At 30.5% G+C, this 17,565-nt stretch overlaps 2 protein-coding genes across 2 annotated transcripts; one reads left to right on the forward strand and one right to left on the reverse strand.

Moving 5' to 3' along the window:
* Positions 1 to 73: 73 nt before the first annotated feature.
* Positions 74 to 11,051, reverse strand: LOC145752819 (adhesion G-protein coupled receptor G7-like). Its single transcript, XM_082569165.1, has 20 exons — positions 10,924 to 11,051; positions 10,606 to 10,746; positions 9,701 to 9,829; positions 9,546 to 9,626; positions 8,944 to 9,133; positions 8,325 to 8,437; positions 7,803 to 7,934; positions 7,417 to 7,521; positions 7,215 to 7,321; positions 6,694 to 6,843; positions 6,153 to 6,386; positions 5,508 to 5,735; positions 5,036 to 5,155; positions 4,619 to 4,756; positions 4,256 to 4,365; positions 3,735 to 3,942; positions 3,416 to 3,545; positions 2,889 to 3,037; positions 2,050 to 2,220; positions 74 to 387 (listed from the first exon to the last, which is right to left on the reverse strand). Exons 1-20 carry the CDS (start codon positions 11,009 to 11,011, stop codon positions 220 to 222), a joined length of 2,892 nt encoding a protein of 963 aa, XP_082425291.1. The 5' UTR covers positions 11,012 to 11,051; the 3' UTR covers positions 74 to 219.
* Positions 11,052 to 14,128: 3,077 nt separating this feature from the next.
* On the forward strand, positions 14,129 to 17,423 carry LOC145752856 (uncharacterized). The gene is made up of 3 exons (XM_082569214.1): positions 14,129 to 14,260; positions 14,512 to 16,719; positions 17,070 to 17,423. Exons 1-3 carry the CDS (start codon positions 14,179 to 14,181, stop codon positions 17,303 to 17,305), a joined length of 2,526 nt encoding a protein of 841 aa, XP_082425340.1. The 5' UTR covers positions 14,129 to 14,178; the 3' UTR covers positions 17,306 to 17,423.
* Positions 17,424 to 17,565: the final 142 nt, after the last annotated feature.

A 17,565-nucleotide genomic window follows, 5' to 3' on the forward strand; every position in this document is an offset into this window, starting at 1 on the left:
CACAAACTATGATGATAAATATATAAAAACATAAGAATAAAGTATTTGTACATGGGGATTTAACCCTCTTTTTTTGGTTGATAAAAATTGTAATTTTTGCAGTAACTTTACAGTTATGATAAAACATCATTTGTTGTATTATAGCTATGTTAACTTTATTTTAAACTTGGCAACAACTTTTAGTTTTTCGAGTTGTAGTAACAACTTTTTCAATTTTTATTATTTTCGACTCGATAATTTTGAGGTAGCAGTCGAAGTCGAAGAGTTACGTAGGGAGATATGTTCGTTTTGAACTTCAGACCTAAAGCATAACTGTTTAAGTGGCGTCCACCAAACTTTTCTCATATCGTCCCTTCGTAGGGTTGTTAAAACAAAAATCCCAACCCCCTGAAATAGAGAAGTCAGAGTTAGTATTGCTTAAGATGAAAAAGGTTGTAAAGCCCGTTCACACGGCGTACGCAACGCAACGTAACGTAGTGCAAGATTTCGCAACCATTTAAAATGAACAGTCGTTCACAAGTACGAAAGTTTGCGTAAGTTACGTAAGATTTCGTTTTGTAGCCGAAGCGAAATTTACACAAGATTTTGTAAGCGGTATACTTTTACTAGCTATTTTGTATTTGTTAATCACTAGAACTCGTAAAGTTACGTAACGCAGCGCAACGCAACGATACCTTATCGTGTGAACAGGCCTTAACTAGTTAATAGCCCACTGATTTGTCAGGATTTTATTTGTTGTAATATGGTCACAATATTCGATTAATATTTGCCTATGATAATTTACCCACACACTACAAACAGCAGTTTTATTTATTTCGTAAGTATATAAATTGAACATACACATAATCATATATCGTCCACTAAACTTCATTACATATAGATGTAGATTTATTATGTAACAGTTTTAAGTAAAACTTTAAGTCAAAAGTAATCTATTTTATTTATTTTTAAAACTTGATACGCGAAGTTTAATCGCAAAAATTTAATTTAAAATTTCCAATTACTTTATATTACGTTTTTCTCGTGCGTGCAATTAATAACGCAATAAAAATCTATAAATAACTTAAGTCCAATTAATTCCAGGCTTCGTGATTGTTTAAAATGTCGTGACTCATAAAAAAAAATTTTATGGGCAGCATATTATTGTTTAATTAATTAAAATCTTTCTCTACGGTTCTTTTTTTTTGTGTTATCCTAACATAATTGTATGTTTAATTAGGTAAGGGTGTTCTGTTGTAAGATGTTTTAGCTATCTGTAAACGCCAGGCACAAAGGCGAATAGTGAGGCATTGGTGCGGCTCGAACCCGAAACCTTTTGGTGTGTTAAAGCTATCTGTAAACGCTGGGCTTAAGGGTAAATAATGTGGTATTGGTGCGACTCGAACCCGAAACTTTTTGGTGTGTTTAAGCTATCTGTAAACGCCGGGTTTAAGGGCAAATAGTGTGGCATTGGTGCGGTTCGAAACCAAAACCTTTTGGTGTGTTTAAGCTATCTGTAAACGCTGGGCTTAAGGGTAAATAATGTGGTATTGGTGCGACTCGAACCCGAAACTTTTTGGTGTGTTTAAGCTATCTGTAAACGCCGGGTTTAAGGGCAAATAGTGTGGCATTGGTGCGGCTCGAACCCGAAACCTTTTGGATTGTTCAAGCTATCTGTATACGCCAGGCTTAAGGACAAATAGCGTGGCAATGGTGCGGCTCGAACCCAGTACCTTTAAGTTTACAAAGGGTGTGCTGTCGTGACGTGTTTAAGCTATTTGCAAACGCTGGGTTAAGGGTAAATAATGTGGTATTGGTGCGACTCGAACCCAAAACCTTTCGATGTGTTTAAGCTATCCGTTAACGCCGGACTTAAAGGCAAAAGTGTGACATTGGTGCGACTCAAACCCGAAACCTTTTGGTGTGTTTAAGCTATCTGTAAACGCTTGGCTTAAGGGCAAAATAGTGTGGCATTGGTGCGACCATTGGTGCGAATTCGTAATCCGATGCCATGGTTAGTACACCACACTATTTTAACTTTTGTTTATAATTTATAAAACTTGATCTTACCTGAAAAGCATTGGTGATAGCAAACAACCAGCTCATAACTTGCAAATAAAAAGAATTTGTTGAAATCAACATCAAATACCCAAATACCCACGTGATCCCCATTATAAACGTCATAGTCGATGAAATAAGTAAGGACTGTTTCGTAGTTCGTTTCAGAGCATCAGATTGAGCCTAAAATAAATTTTTTGTGTTAATAATTTTTTGTAATTAGTTGTTTATTTTTTTAATGATTATTTTATGACCAAAAATTTCAGTTTTTTTATACATGATAATCGATTAACAGTTGCTTTGTCGAATATGGGATTTTTAAGTTTATTAAGATTAATTGTTAATTAAGCTAATAAGTGTTTTTTCTTAAATTCCTCTTACATAAGTACTACGAAAATGAAATTCTTTAATTAATTATCACTTAAATTAAAATAATTAATTGGTATGTAGGCTTAAATGCTATTTTACCTAAACTTTTTTGTAATTTTAGTTTTTTCTCTGTATAAAAAATTAGTTGTATATACTTGAATATAAATTAAATCCTAGCCCTAAGTGACTTATACAAGGATATACACTTTACACAAGGACACATAAGGTCGTGGGTTCAATCCCCACAGATCTCATGCTGTAGCGCCCTTGAGTAAGGCGCTATAAACGGGACAAACTGCTGCTGAGCCAGCACTTAATCAGCAGCATAATTATCGGACAATTATAATCTAGAGTATCCCAAACAGCCACAGGCAACTCGAGACTGGGCCGGAGTAACTGGTGTTACTCTATGTTTAAGTCGCACATTTGACTTTCCCACATCGAGGATAAAGATATATACAAAAATAAATAAATATATTTACCTTTTTATTTTGTTTGTACAATTCCCATGTCACCACAACAAAAACAAAGCAGTTAAAACAAAGTAATATTCCAACTGGGGCAAGGAAACTGGCATATAATGGTACATCTAGTAACCAGCACACATTCTCACGATGGTAGCTAGACGGAACTACAAATAAACAATTTAAATATTATTTTAAACTTGTGTAAAGTTGTAAAAATACATTTTAGGAGGTGTTAATGTTTTTTAATTGTTGATTTTGATAAGTTTTGGTATTTTGATATGGAAACATGTGGTTTAATAAACAAAAGCATATTTAAAAAAACAGAAGCAGTAATCTTAACAAAAAGTTTTTTTATAAATTTATCAAGTTTATTTAGTGTAAAATATTTAAACTAAGTGAAAAATGTATAATTTATCATTTTTTGTTAGAAAGTATATTTTAAAAAATCAAAACTTGCTAATTTAAAAGCATTTAGAATATAACCCGATATTTAAATAAAACAATACTAAAGTGAATTGTATAAAAATGTTTTTATAACTTACTTAAATCAATTCCATTATATATTTGTTGGCCCACTGTTACACTAAAAGTTGTTATAACTATAATAAGGGGAACACCATAAGCTACAATCCCTCCTCGAAGCATGAACTTGGTTTGGTAGCTACTGAAAACCTAATAAGAATAAAAGTTGTTATTTTTATATAAATAGCCTAAATTATTTAGCATTAAATTAGAATTATGTAAAATGTGTATAAGTAAAATACTGGGCAAATGTAATGGTGTTTAATAAATTTTTTTAACTCTGAAAGATATATTTATGTCAGTTTTTCAAGTTTTTATATGGGTTAATATGATATTTACCTTTACTAGCGAGTTGTACATATCATAGCTGTATATAGCCATCCAAAACCAAGTTATTAGGAAAAAGAAGTGAAGTAGAGCAGTGATCAATATACAAGCCCACTCTATCTTGTAAGCTGAAACACCAGTGACAAATACAATGTAGGATAATGCAAGGTTGATGCAAATGTTTAACAATATTTTCCCTGATCGAGTTTTCCTTAAATCTCTGCAAATTAAACAGTTGTAGTTAGTTAATACAATGCACAAACTAAATGTAGAAATGCCAACTTTACATCATATTTCTACGTTAACTTTTATGATGCTAGTATAGTCTTAATATGCTTTTAACAGTTCAGTTTGTAGGCTGATGCTTAAAACTAGTATGTAGGTAATACTAGAAAGAAGTAGGGCTTTTATAATTAAAAAGTAGTATGTTCGATATTCTAGAAGGTAGTATCGCTTTAAGAATATTAAAAGTAATATAGCTATGCAGCTGGTAATAATAATTAAAGTTCAAGTTGCAAATTAGATGAAGGTACCTGCTAGCAGCGATCACTAAACTGGTAAAGATAAGGCCGGCAATTGATAAACTACATCCAACTATAGTGACTGTTGACAGGGGAATATCTTTAGTATCTAGTTCAGTTACCTAAATTAAATTATAAAGCATATTAGATCGACAAAATTGTATTAAGTTAAAGATATAATTCTTTTTGTAAGGTTTACATTTGTTACTTTTTCAAATGTTGATAAAATTAAACAACGTTTAACTGGTTTTAAACCATCAACATGTATATACATGTATATAAACCATCATTGAATTTTAAGCTAAGCTTTTGCATTTTAAAATGTAACATATTCTCTATTTTAATTAAATTTGGCGACCTTACAACTACACTTACCACAAGAACTGCAAAGTTAGTGAGATGGTTACAATTACATTCTGGAGGGTTTGATCCAATCTTGTAATAACATCCTTTCTCTGACCACATCTCTTGTTCGAAATCCCAGAACACACACTTAGGTTTCTGTCGTAGAATCTATCAAGTTTTTAAGAGTTTTAAAAGCATATTTAAAATACTATCTGTAGATTAATTACCAGCCAATTATAATCTATAATATCCTAAACTGGCAAAGTCAACTTGAGTTTTGGTCGGGGTAACTGATATTTCTCCTTGTTTAGGCTGTAAAGTCGACATTTTTACATTTTGGCTTAATTAATATAAATAAATTATGTTTTAAATGTTGCTGAAAAGTTAAAAAAAGGATTATTTGTTATATAGACAAACTTGGTGTTTAAATAAACATCAAAGTCTTACTTTTGTCGAGTTTTCGAAAGGTTTAAAGTTCTTGGTGTAGTTGAAATCTTCGTGTATCATTTTGATTGGTTGTTGAAGGTTATCGAGTTTTACATTTATACCAATGTTAACAGATAGAACCTGAAACAAAATTGCTTAAAATCAATATATCAGTAAATTGCTTTGTAACTTTGCAGCCATTTGTAGTCTAGCATGCAGTTTAGACAAAGGCTTTGTTTTTGTAGCATATAATGCTTTCTTTTATGCTATATAACTTACAATAAACTTATATTGTTATTGTCTTAAGCAGTGTACATGAACTAGCATATATTGCTTATATAAAAAAAATGGTTTGTGCTACATAACTAACAGTATATCATATAATTTACTTACAATGAAGTGCCATATAACTTTTAATAAATCCACCCATTTGATGGCTTTAGGATTATACATAAACTAATGGATATTGTCTAATATATAAATGTAATCTTACATATGATATGTTCCTGGCTGTATGTAGAAATGTATCGCTTTTGTACAAAATAAAACAAGTTCTTCTCTGAGTTAAAGTGGTCGCATTCTCATTCGACCAAGCTCTTTCAGTCACCTCAGATGGAACAATTAGAGTAACCGGACTTTCTTCCGTTGATCCGTTGTTGGTTCGAATAATTGGTTGAAATGAGAAAGTCCCGTTGCTTGTAGCATTTGTGGATTGTGTGATCTAAGAAATGAAATTACATTACTTTATTTAAATCTGCAACGACTGTTGCCACATCTCCTCTACAGCACCTATTGTTCAAGCTTTAGTATTTTTACTTATATTAAAACAAAAATTGCAGGTTAGTTAAAGTGTTAAGTAGTATAAGCATAAAAAAGTATTTAAAAATAAAAAATGTAAGTGCTACTGCAGATATCATTGTCTAACTTAAAAATGCCACATTATTCGCCCTTAAGCGTTTACAGGTAGCTCAAACACATCCCAACCGTACACCCTTACTCGATAAAACATCAAAAACCTATTACCTTAAAGTGATAAGAAAAAAAGGTCATCCAACTTTAGTTGGTCTTTACTTAGCTAAAGAAATATTAAAGTATACAAAAAAATTCTAGCACCAAATTATATTCTGTTGTAATTTACCTGCATGTATAAAGCATCAGTTTCCATCACAAACATATCTCCGTTATCTTTAAACACATTAGATCTGATCGCTAACTCTGGTATATAAGTCGCAATCCTTCTTCTAAGTTCATTGTCGCTTGCTCTAAATTCTGGACTTTCCATCGCTTTCTTTGAACGGTCTGGCTTCCAATAACCTTCAGCTAGTTGGGATGATATTAGGACAAGACTTCGTAATACATTAACACTTGATACCTATATAAGAATATGATTTAATAATGTTTATTTTTTGTATATAGTAATATGGTACGCTATATGTTTATATATATAAGTATCAAACAGCCATTTAATCTGTGAATAATTTAATCATTATCAAAGTCATCAGTATTTAAAAAATGCTTTAAATATTTTTAATAGTTATTTAATAGAAATTTTGTGACTACTTTGTGCTGGGTATTAATATTACTATTATGTACTATAAATACTTGGAAATCATAAAAATAGACAAAAATAGGTGACTAAATATTTTTTTAAAGAATGAACAGGACTAATAACCCCATACCTCTACTCTTCCTTCGTTCACATTATTTGTTACATTTTCCATAAAGTTAACGACCGAGTTGACTTCCTTCGATGATAAATCGTTTGAATTAGCAGTCAAGATTTGTAAATATGAACAAGCTATTTCAACTGATAGCGAGTCGTTATAAGCCTGTTATAAAAATATATTATTCAATAAAAAATAAGTTGAATCAGTTTCTCCAACCCAGTCTAAATTTAACTGTGGCAGTTTGGGATATTATAGATTATAATTGCCTGATATTTAAGCTGCTGATTAAGTGCTGGCTTAACAGGAGTTTATATCGTTTATAGTGCCTTACTCAATGTTACTACAGCATGAGAGCAGTGGGAATTGAACCCAGGACCTTACATAGTGAAGTCAAGTGTCTTGTTAAGGCTACAAGTTAAAATGTGTAAAACTATTAGTTTAGGATTGGCTCTTCAGGAGTTTATTCGCTTACCCAAGAACTGTTACCACAATAGTTTTGGATACTCTAAAGACTTTATTTTTTTGTTACTTACCATATCAAGAACCGCATGGATATCTACCCCACAATTAAAGAAAAGAATATCGTTTGAGAATTCGAAAGGGGCAGAGTTGTTGCATGTAACAGAGGCAAGAGGGTAACCTATAATTAGTTTAAAATATTAATTACAATCAAATAAGGAAGTTTTAAACAATGGAAAAACGACATTTGTAATATTTTAATTAATTTTAGGCTACCGTTTGGACAGGTTTGTTTTGATAATGAAGTTAGCCCAGCAAAAGTCTCAGCAAAAGTTAAATCTCCTTTTGCTGTTGTTGTTATCTCCTCTTCCTGGCAAATTCCTGTAACAACAAACTAATTGTTAGTGACAGTTGTTTAATGATTAAGTGTTTAATTGTACAACGTTATATATAAACTGTCAGATATTAAACTAGTTATAAATGGTTTATTTAATGATTTTACATACTTAATATCCTATTTTATTTATGGAACGGAAGCCAAATACAGTAAGAAAAATTAAACAATTTTAAAAATCAATTAAAAAAATATAAGTCTTTTAATACGATTTTAAGGTTAGATATTTATTTATAGTAAAAAGTTAGAACAATTTTAATAAACTTACCAATACATTTAATGTTAGGGTCGCCCACATATCCAAGCTTACACTGGCAAATAAATTGGCCAAAAACTAAATCCACTTTAGCTTGTTCACCACATTTCATCGATTTTTTACATGTATTGTTGCAGGATTTAACTAACAAGGAATACATTTTTAATAAAAAAAAGCTAATTTTAGTTTTTTTATTAATTATAGGCAAGTTTAGTAATATTGCAACCAACGGCATGACATAGTGGAACACTTGACTTTACTACATAAGGTCCTTGGTTTGATTCCTACTGCTCTTATGATGTAGCGCCCTTGAGTAAGGCACTATAAACAGTATGAACTCCTGCTGAGCCAGCACTTAATCAGCAGCATAATTATCAGTCAATTATAATCTATAATATCCCAAACTGTCACAGGCAACTTGAGACTAGGTTGGGGTAACTCATGTTATTTTATGTTTGGGTCGTGAAGTTGTCATTCCCACATCGAGGATAAATAATATAATAAAAATAAAAAAATAAGTAAAGTTTAAACTACCTTGTCGTGGAAAGCTAATAGTTTTTTGCCATAATTCGTTGTTTTTTTTCGCCTCTTGTCTGTATTGTCGAAGTAATTGCTTGGCTGTAATATTCGCTCCAGATATAACATATCTAAATATAAACATCACAAATATAATCTTGATTTTTAATTCTGTAAACAGATTCAAGATATTTATAGACTAAGAAATGCGTGTCATTATTACTTTCATATATAATTTTATTTACGTCTGTGTTCTTAATATAAAAAGTATGATTGTAAAATGTGTTGAATTTGTTTTAATCTTATATTATATTTAATACTATATCGGCAGCGTGATGTAGTTGCTACACTACATGAGGTCTTGGGTTCGATCCCCACTGCTCTCATGCTGTATCGCCCTTGAGTAAGGCGCTATAAACGGTATAAACTCCTGCTGAGCCAGCACATGATTAGCAGTTTAATTACCGGGCAATTATAATCTATAATATCCAAACTGCCACAGGCAACTCGAGACTGGGTCGAAGTAGCTAATGTTACTCTATGTTTAGGTCGCGCATTCGACCTTCCCACATCGAGGATAATGATATAAAAAAAATATAGGTATCAAAACTTTTTACAATAAGCAATTGTTCATTACCGAAGACCAAAAATTTTTCCATCTCTTCCCCTAATTTCTCTAACATAATCTGGTTCACATGGAAATTGAATTTTAAGTTTTTTAAAAACCAATTCCCAAATTCTAGTTATGTTTAATTCAATATCTTCCAATTCATCGGAGTTTGTGGATATTATTTTAAGTTGTTGCTCAAATGTAATGTTGTTTAAATCTAAATAATAATGAATAATAAAGTTTTTTTCAAAAATTTTAAACAATTTAAGGCTTTAAGTCGGGATAATAACAAAGTTGTTTATTAACTAGCCTGTGATAATAACTTTCTGACATTAAGAATAGGTTTAAATAAGCACAATACCTAGTATTAAATATAGATATAGACAACAACCTTATGTTAACAATATACTAAAACAAAAAGGGAAATTTTAGATTGATTTGGGGTAATAAAAATAGGCCAGTAAAAGTTAGGCTGTAAAGTTGGCCATCTTATATTAACAATAAATATGTATAGGCACATTTTGTTGTTTTTTCTTAAAATTTTTAAATTGGGCAGACCACAGCTTTATTTATAGTTAAACAGGGAAGACAAAAAAAGTTTTACTTCAACATGGTTACCACTGTGTTACCTGGTGTAATATCAGTTGCAGATAGATGTTGTTTTGGTTGTTGTTTTGAAGATAATGTAGTTATACAATCTTCATCTAAAACTAAAAAAAGAATAGGTGAAAAAGTTAGGTCAATTTATTGGTCAGTATGAGTTTTTTTAAATTTTTTTTCTTACATGCACAAGGTAGAGTTGAATTACAAGAATATGTATTTCCTTTTCGTTCAACAGAAGCCAGAACTCCAAGGTGGTCTTCAGTACATTTTCGAGTTCCATTTGGAAGCACAAGATCTGAGTTATTTGTAACTAAAAAATTAAAAAAATTTGGTTGAATTTAGGTTTTTATTGGCAAGATTTAAGTTTTTTAATTAACTGTTTATGTTTTTCTAGTAATTACATAGGAACAACATGACTACGTATTTTAAAAGTAATTAATTAAGTGCGTAATATAGTGTTGTATATTATCTTAAACTATTGTCACAACATTGCGTGGTATGACTAGAGATAAAAAGAGTTTTTGCGTGCTTTCAGGATATTATGCATAAAAGTAAGTGTTAAAATAACATAACCTTTGGATTACTAATATATGTACGTATCTATAAATTTACATATTGCCCAGTTATATACAGTAATACATTTTGAATGCACTTTAGGTATTTACGTTTTTTTTATTTATAAATTAAAATTAACTTGTTTTTTATAGACAACCGGCAGCGTGGTGTAGTGGTAAGAACACTTGCTACAGCATGAGGTCGGGGGTTCGATTCCCACTGCTTCCCGGCTGTAGCAACCTTGATTAAGGCGCTATAAACAGTATAAACTCCTGCTGAGCCGGCACTTAATTAGCAGCTTAATTATTGGGCAATTATAGTCTATAATATCCTACACTGGCAAAGTCAACTCGCGACTGGGTCAGGGTAACAAATTTTACTCAAAGTTTAGGCTTTCGACCTTTCCACATCGAGGATAAAGATATATACAAATAAAATATAAATATTTATGGTGTATTTTCGGCCACGTTTTTATATGAGTTGTATGCATTATTACGTAACAAATAAAAACACAAAATGAAGCTTACTTACCAATACAAACATGTTTTTTACATACATCTTCAAATATTTTAATTTTATCCACAAAATTTTCTTTACAAATACAAGATTTGGCATTACCACAACACATGCAGTCTTGATTTCCACAATCAAATGTAATACGGTTTGTGATTTCTTAAAAATATTATTTTAGAAATATTTTAACAAGATATTTAAAATAAAAATAAAAAAATTAAAAATTAAAAAAATAAATTCTTGTTTTATGTTTTATAATTATTAAATTATTTAACTAGTTATTAAAATATTTTTGCATTTCTTAATTAGTTAATTTGATTAATTAAAATTAATTACCGAATGATTGGTTTTGAGAATTATATACAATTTCCAGAGAATATGAAGCAGTGAATAAAAATATCACGAAACATAAAATAGTTTTCATTTTTATGTTAAACAATAATATTGCTTAAAATCACTACAAAATCCTAAAACCAACGTTTTTTTAAAAATATTTTAATTGAAATATTATAAAGCATTCCAACTACATTATTAATATAACTAAAAACTAAATGGGTCTAAATTTTGAAAGCAAAGTTGACATATCTAAATAGTCCAACTGTTAAATATATTTTATTAACTTTACTGTTATTATTAAAATTGCATTTAATAAATTGCTTTTAGAATTTAAAATTGTCATTTAAAACTACAATATATAATAAACTGATAACTAAATAGGTCTAATCTTGCTAGTTAAGTTGACATATTTAAAATATATTTTAAAATATTCTAGATAAAATTAGTGTTTATTCTGGACACAAAATTAAGAATAAACAATTTTAATTATCTTAATCTCAATTATAACCGAGTTATTCCTGCTATCAATTTCTGAGTACCAAGTCACGCGAACTTTTTTTTTTATTTTATAAAATCAAACCAACGCACGAATGACAAAGTAGCGCAAGAAATATTATGACGTAATACTCGTGACGTAGGCTGGTTATTTATAACTTGTCTGGCGTATTGTAAAGGTTGCTTGTTTTGATTTATCTTTTAACTGTTTTTTTTTTAATATTTTGTGCATTTATTAAATGCAGATATTTTAAGTTAAGATATTAAACTTTGGGTTTGGTGACCATGCCATAATATACTTAAAATCTTTATATGAACATTAATACTTTTGACCTGTTTTAAATCATTAAATTGATTTTGTCGTTTTTTCCGTCGCATTGTTGTAATATTAATTGTATATCGTATTTATTATTTACTTTTATCAATTCGCGTAAATAAAAATAAATAAAACTAAAAAAAAACTATAATTTAAAAGAGTTTTATGCTAATTAAACTAACTTCTTATGCTTTTGCTGTATACTACGTTATTGTCAAAGGTGGGCACAGTTAACCGAGAAAGTAACTTCGTTAAGTGGTAATTCGTTACATAGTATATTAACTTCGTTAACGTTAATAAGTTAAATTAAACAAAATGTAACGGTAGTTATCGATAAACGTTAACGTTAAAATTTAAATAAAACAAACAAAGAAACGACCCTATTTAAAAAAACAGCAGTTTTTATCTTAGTTGATATTTTAACTACACGAACGTAAGTTTAAATGGCGTTTTCAAAACTGCATCGTTTAAAATTTCAATACATCGTCATCGTCGTCAATACATCGTTTATACGTCAGTCAATACATCGTCAATACATCCTTTAAAATTGAAGCGATTAAACCCAATAAACGGCAAAATAAAATATATATACTTTTATATTACCATGGTAAACTTGTAAAAATATTAAATTAACGGATTTAATTTAACGGAAGCACAATTTAACGAAAGTTAACGGGTCCGTTAACGATTTTTAAAGTTAACTTAAAAGTTAAATTTTATTTAAAAATTTAACTTCGTTAATTAACGATTAACGCATTAACGGTTTAGTGCCCACCTTTGGTTATTGTAATAGCAATTTAAATACTTCCTATACCTTCATTACCCTATCTCAGTTTAAATTTAAATAATTTATTTTATATCAAAATTGTAAATTAACTGTTCTATTACCGAAACTGGATTAAAAAATAATTTAAACATTTTTTTTAACGTAGTAACTCTATTTAACTATGCAGATTTAACAATATAGGAAGTTATTAAAAGTTTCGCTATCCTTAGGTAATTTATCATTAAAACTTTATAAATTCTATAAATTATATCACAGCATTGCATATTATAAATACTGCTAAAAATAAGGGAAAAAATTAAATAAAATTTGGGGCATTAAATTTTACATTTTTGTATATAGTTGTATTAGTGACTAAATTCATTTATTTGAACAAGGTATTTTAAAAATCAATTTATTAAAACATGAAAGTTTATATTTTAATTTCTTCGAATTTTATTTTATCAAAGTTCAAATAAAAGTAACCATAATTTTAAGGTAGTAACTACAAGTATTAATAGTAAAAATTTGCACGTAAATTGCACGAATATATCACAACCACTACTGTAATACACTAACACGGTATCAACTATTACAATACATTTCATGATATGATATATATATTTTTAAGACAGGTTAAAAATTATATTTTTTACCGACTAGCCAACTGCAGGATAACGTACATACATGCTTACGTATTAAACACTGCAAAACACATTTGTTGATGTTATGTTAAATGTTATTGAAATCCTATTAAGGAAAACGCACTGAGTTGTTAATATCACGATAAAATGTGTGCACGTTTGTGTCGTGGATTTTTAGACAGTTTAGTCGACATTTTAGTTAAATATCTTTAAAAATTTTCGGTATGGTCTTAAGTAAACCCTATGACAAAGTTGTTGGGGCCAAAACAATGCCAACATATCATCTTTCCACATTCTTTACGTCTCATATTTAACACGAGAGTTCTTTAAAACTAATATTGTCGCCATTGTAGGCCAAGCAGAAAGGTTGAAGTTTTTTCCTTTCAGCCTAATTTGGCCTCTGCGCTTATAAATACATGTTATGTTTAATATAAAAGAAACTACTTTTTGAATGAGGTGTTTTGATAATAACAACGCATGTAAGTGTTAAGGTTTAACTTTAATGTTAATAAAGTTGGGGAATTTTAAAGGATGTTATTGAGTAGATAAATAGAATGCTGCGTACGTACTTCATATCTTGCTTGTATTGTAACTACAAGATGTAAACAAGCAAAAATACCAAAGTCATATTGATATTAGAAATTTTTAATGTTCAATGTAATATAGCGTGACGTAGACAGAATATTATTATTTAACATGAATGAAGTAGTAGGTCGTGTAGTATAACTATTAACGTGCTATAAAATTTAATGTATGAGCGAAACTTTAATTAATCGTAACTCAATAAAATTAAAGTAATAGAATTAGATTATAAAAATATTTATAATCTTAGTTAGATGTTATCCACCAGGTCTATAGTATTAATGTCAGTAACACTATACTCTACTATTTATATGTTAAGTCTAGCTATTGTAAGCTGTAGACTATAATAGTTGGTTGTAGGTTTACCTACTTTTAGGCTGTTTTTAATGATGTACTTTTTATCTAAAGGATACCCCATAATTTGATTAAAGTTGTATATAAGTTGGATTGGTAATATGGAAACGCATTCAACGAAAAGCAAGCCAACGATTCGTGGTTTGTTTAAATGGTGGTGGAAAAAAAATGAAAAAAATAAAGGTGAAAAAATTAAGAAATAAGATTTTAGATTGTATTTAAAACTATAAATCAATTGTAAACAAGTGTTTATTTTGGCAGTCGAGAAATAAAATTGTTAAATTTTTATTTAAATTACCGTGAAATGGATTAAATAACGTCTTATTAGGCAGAAAATGTATTTAAAATTGCTTTATTTTTTGTAGTTTAACAATTTAAACTATTTCAATATTAAAATAGTGTTGCCAATTAATTAAATTTGCGTTGCTTTACAGATAATGCCCAAGTTAAAGTTGACAACCCTGCAGACTGTAGTATAACAGCTAACAACAAAACTCCAGAGTTGCCAACAAATAATCACAAAACACCTGGTGACGTGACAGGGTTGCCAACAAATAATCACAAATCACCAGGTGACGTCACGAGGTTACCCAAGGTCGAGAATTCAACCCCGGATGTTATCGACACCAAATCCTCACCACGTCCGCTAACTAAAACTATCTCACGTGACTCACTGTCAAGTGACGTCATTGTCCCGCCAAATTCCAATGACGCCACGATGTCTTCAAATTCCAATGACGTCACGATGTCTCCAAATTCCAATGACGTCACGATGTCTTCAAATTCCAAAGACGTCACGATGTCTCCAAATTCCAATGACATCACGATGTCTCGAAAATCCAATGACGTCACGATGTCTCCAAATTTCAATGACGTCATGTCCTCTCCAAATCCTAATAACGTCACAGTCTCCCCCAGTTATGACATCACAACCTTCCCGAGTTTTAACGATCTTACATCATCCGCAAATAAAGATGACGTCACTACCACCTCAAATGACGTCACTGACCCCGTGTTTTGCCAATACGACGGCGACCAGAGCTACGATGTTCAGGACAATGTTTTGTTCATCAACAACACACCAACCATGTATGGGAGCATGCCTAACGTTAATATATACGGGAGGAAAAAAAGAAGAAGGCACAAGCACAAAAAGCGCCCTCTTGTGATAGAAAGAACCCAGTCCCACAATGTTTTACCCACTGAAAGTACTCCTAAGTTGAATAAGAACTCAAAGAGTAAAAAACGGAATTTATTTGGTCGCTTAGCTGCGTCTTTAGGAAGTTTAACGAACCTTAAAAAACATGGAAATTCCAAGCATAATGATTCTGTTAATTCTACTGAGAATTCAACGCCAAAAACAAAGCAAAGATGGTGGAAAGGTCGACATAGACATCGTAACAACAAACATAGTAACAGTAATGTTATATCTAGCCCGGAGTGTGAGAAAAAATCGCAGGATACGCCGAGTTTTTGCGAAATGCGATCTTTTTATGATTCATTGGACAGTGGGTTTGATAACAGGTTGTTGTCAGAAGACTCTGAAGTGGAAATGAAGTCAACGGTGGCTGAAGTTTATCTTAAAAAACCTGAATCTAATCTTGAACTCACTGAAACTGATGGATTTAGTTTAGAGTTTATAAAAGGGACATACTTTAGACAACTATCGTATCCAGAATCTTTGTTCAAGAGAAACCAACTTACTAAATCTTTGCCAATTTTAAGCATAAATGAGAAGTTTAAATTGGACAGAAGAACGTTTAGTATAACCAACATAGCACAATCTTATTCTACTAGTAATAATTTTATTCCTACTGACCCACTATTAAGGAATACTAGCAAAACATCTATAATACCTTTATCACCCCTTTCAGTAATGGAAAATGATCAAGAAATAATACCAAAAAAGGATACCACATTTTTGACATCACAAATTCAAGATTATTGCTCAACAGAGAATAACAATAACAACGTACAAGTTATACCCAGAAAACTGAGTAATACTAAAAGTTTTGATAAATCTAAAGAAGAAGCTGTTTTAAAAATAAACCACGATTTACGAAAACTTTCGATAAAACGATTTTCGTTGCCGCAAATTAAACAAAGTTTAACGAAGCAGACCTCAAATTATAAGGCATCAAATAAAATTGGTCTTAGAAAAATTAAATCCACCTCAAAATTTGGTGTTTCAAATACAAGAAAAATACTTGAAAAAAAGTACAACAATGAGCGAGTTGTTTTTACTTACGATTTCTCGTCTAATTCACAACCATATTCACAAAATGGTCATAATATTAAACCAGAAACTGAACACAACTTAGCTACAGATAAAACTGTTTCACAGCCTATAAAATCTCCCCTTAACCGGTCTGTTAACTTATTGGAAAAACCAGTTATTAAACAAATCCAAAAGACCAAGCAAAATATCGCCAACGGTTCAGATACAAACCTTCATTTCTTATCTTCTAGTTCCAGCGACTCAGATTCAGTAAAAAGTCGGTTCTCTGATATTGAACCTGGTCATCTGTCAGTTGGTCCTCTAAGCTACAGAGATAATTCTATAAACAGTGAATTTACCGATGTCACCTCTCTAGCATCATCTAGCGCCTTGATTTCACAGCCAATAAAACATGTTGTCACTGGTAATTATAAGTTTGTATTTTTTTTATGTATCTTTATATCTTTATCCTCGATGTGGGAAGTAACATTTGTTACCCTGACCCAGTTTCGAGTTGCCTGTGGCAGTTTGGAATATAATAGATTAAAATTGCCCGATAATTATGCTGTTAATTAAGTGTCGGCTTAGCAGGAGTTTATACAGTTTATAGCGCCTTACTTAAGGGCGGTACAGCATGAGAGTAGTGGAGATTGAACCTAGGACCTCATGTAGTGAAGCCAAGTGTTCTATGTTTAGGTTTCAAAGTCGAATTTCCCACATAGAGGATAAATATATTAAAAAAAAAAAAATTTAAAAAAACTCATTATTTCTTAGACTCATCCCTGAAGTTTTTATTCAAGCCAATATCACCCGATGTGACGTCATCTTCAATAACTGATGACGTCACGTTCGAATACGACGTGTTTGACAGTCCACGTATGACGTCATCGAAGCCTGTCCAGCCTAAGGTTGCTAAGCAACCGTCGTTCGGTGAGATCGAGAGGGATTTTAACCAATTTGTGATCGATTTTAACAGGAAGAAAAAATTGAAGGAAAAAATTGTCGAATAATTTCTTGTTTCTTTTACTTATTTTTTTATTATTTTAAAATTATTTTTTCTTATTTTTGTTTGCCAAAATTGTAATACCAAAAAATTATTATTGTACTTTTATTTATAAAATTTTTTATTTTTAGCCCAAAAAATATTTTTTAATTTTTACTTCTAATTAAATAAACATATTATATAAAAAAAACATTAAACCACGCGTTTTAAATTTTCTCACAACGTTAAACCGATTTTAGTTTAATACCCATTTGTTAATTAATAATA

Source organism: Corella eumyota, chromosome 5 (assembly GCF_963082875.1).
Source record: "Corella eumyota chromosome 5, kaCorEumy4.1, whole genome shotgun sequence".
Lineage (NCBI taxonomy): Eukaryota > Metazoa > Chordata > Ascidiacea > Phlebobranchia > Corellidae > Corella > Corella eumyota.

What these genes read in the sequence shown, in the direction of transcription:
- LOC145752819 (XM_082569165.1), bottom strand. Translation starts at nt 11,011, where the DNA reads ATGAAAACTATTTTATGTTTCGTGATATTTTTATTCACTGCTTCATAT. An exon ending in CTGATGCTTTATACATGCAG is followed by an intron (nt 5,736 to 6,152) that starts GTAAATTACAAC and finishes TTCATTTCTTAG; the next exon opens with ATCACACAATCCACAAATGC. An exon ending in ATATAATGGAATTGATTTAA is followed by an intron (nt 3,038 to 3,415) that starts GTAAGTTATAAA and finishes GTTTATTTGTAG; the next exon opens with TTCCGTCTAGCTACCATCGT.
- LOC145752856 (XM_082569214.1), top strand. Translation starts at nt 14,179, where the DNA reads ATGGAAACGCATTCAACGAAAAGCAAGCCAACGATTCGTGGTTTGTTT. An exon ending in AAAAAATGAAAAAAATAAAG is followed by an intron (nt 14,261 to 14,511) that starts GTGAAAAAATTA and finishes GTTGCTTTACAG; the next exon opens with ATAATGCCCAAGTTAAAGTT. An exon ending in AATAAAACATGTTGTCACTG is followed by an intron (nt 16,720 to 17,069) that starts GTAATTATAAGT and finishes ATTATTTCTTAG; the next exon opens with ACTCATCCCTGAAGTTTTTA.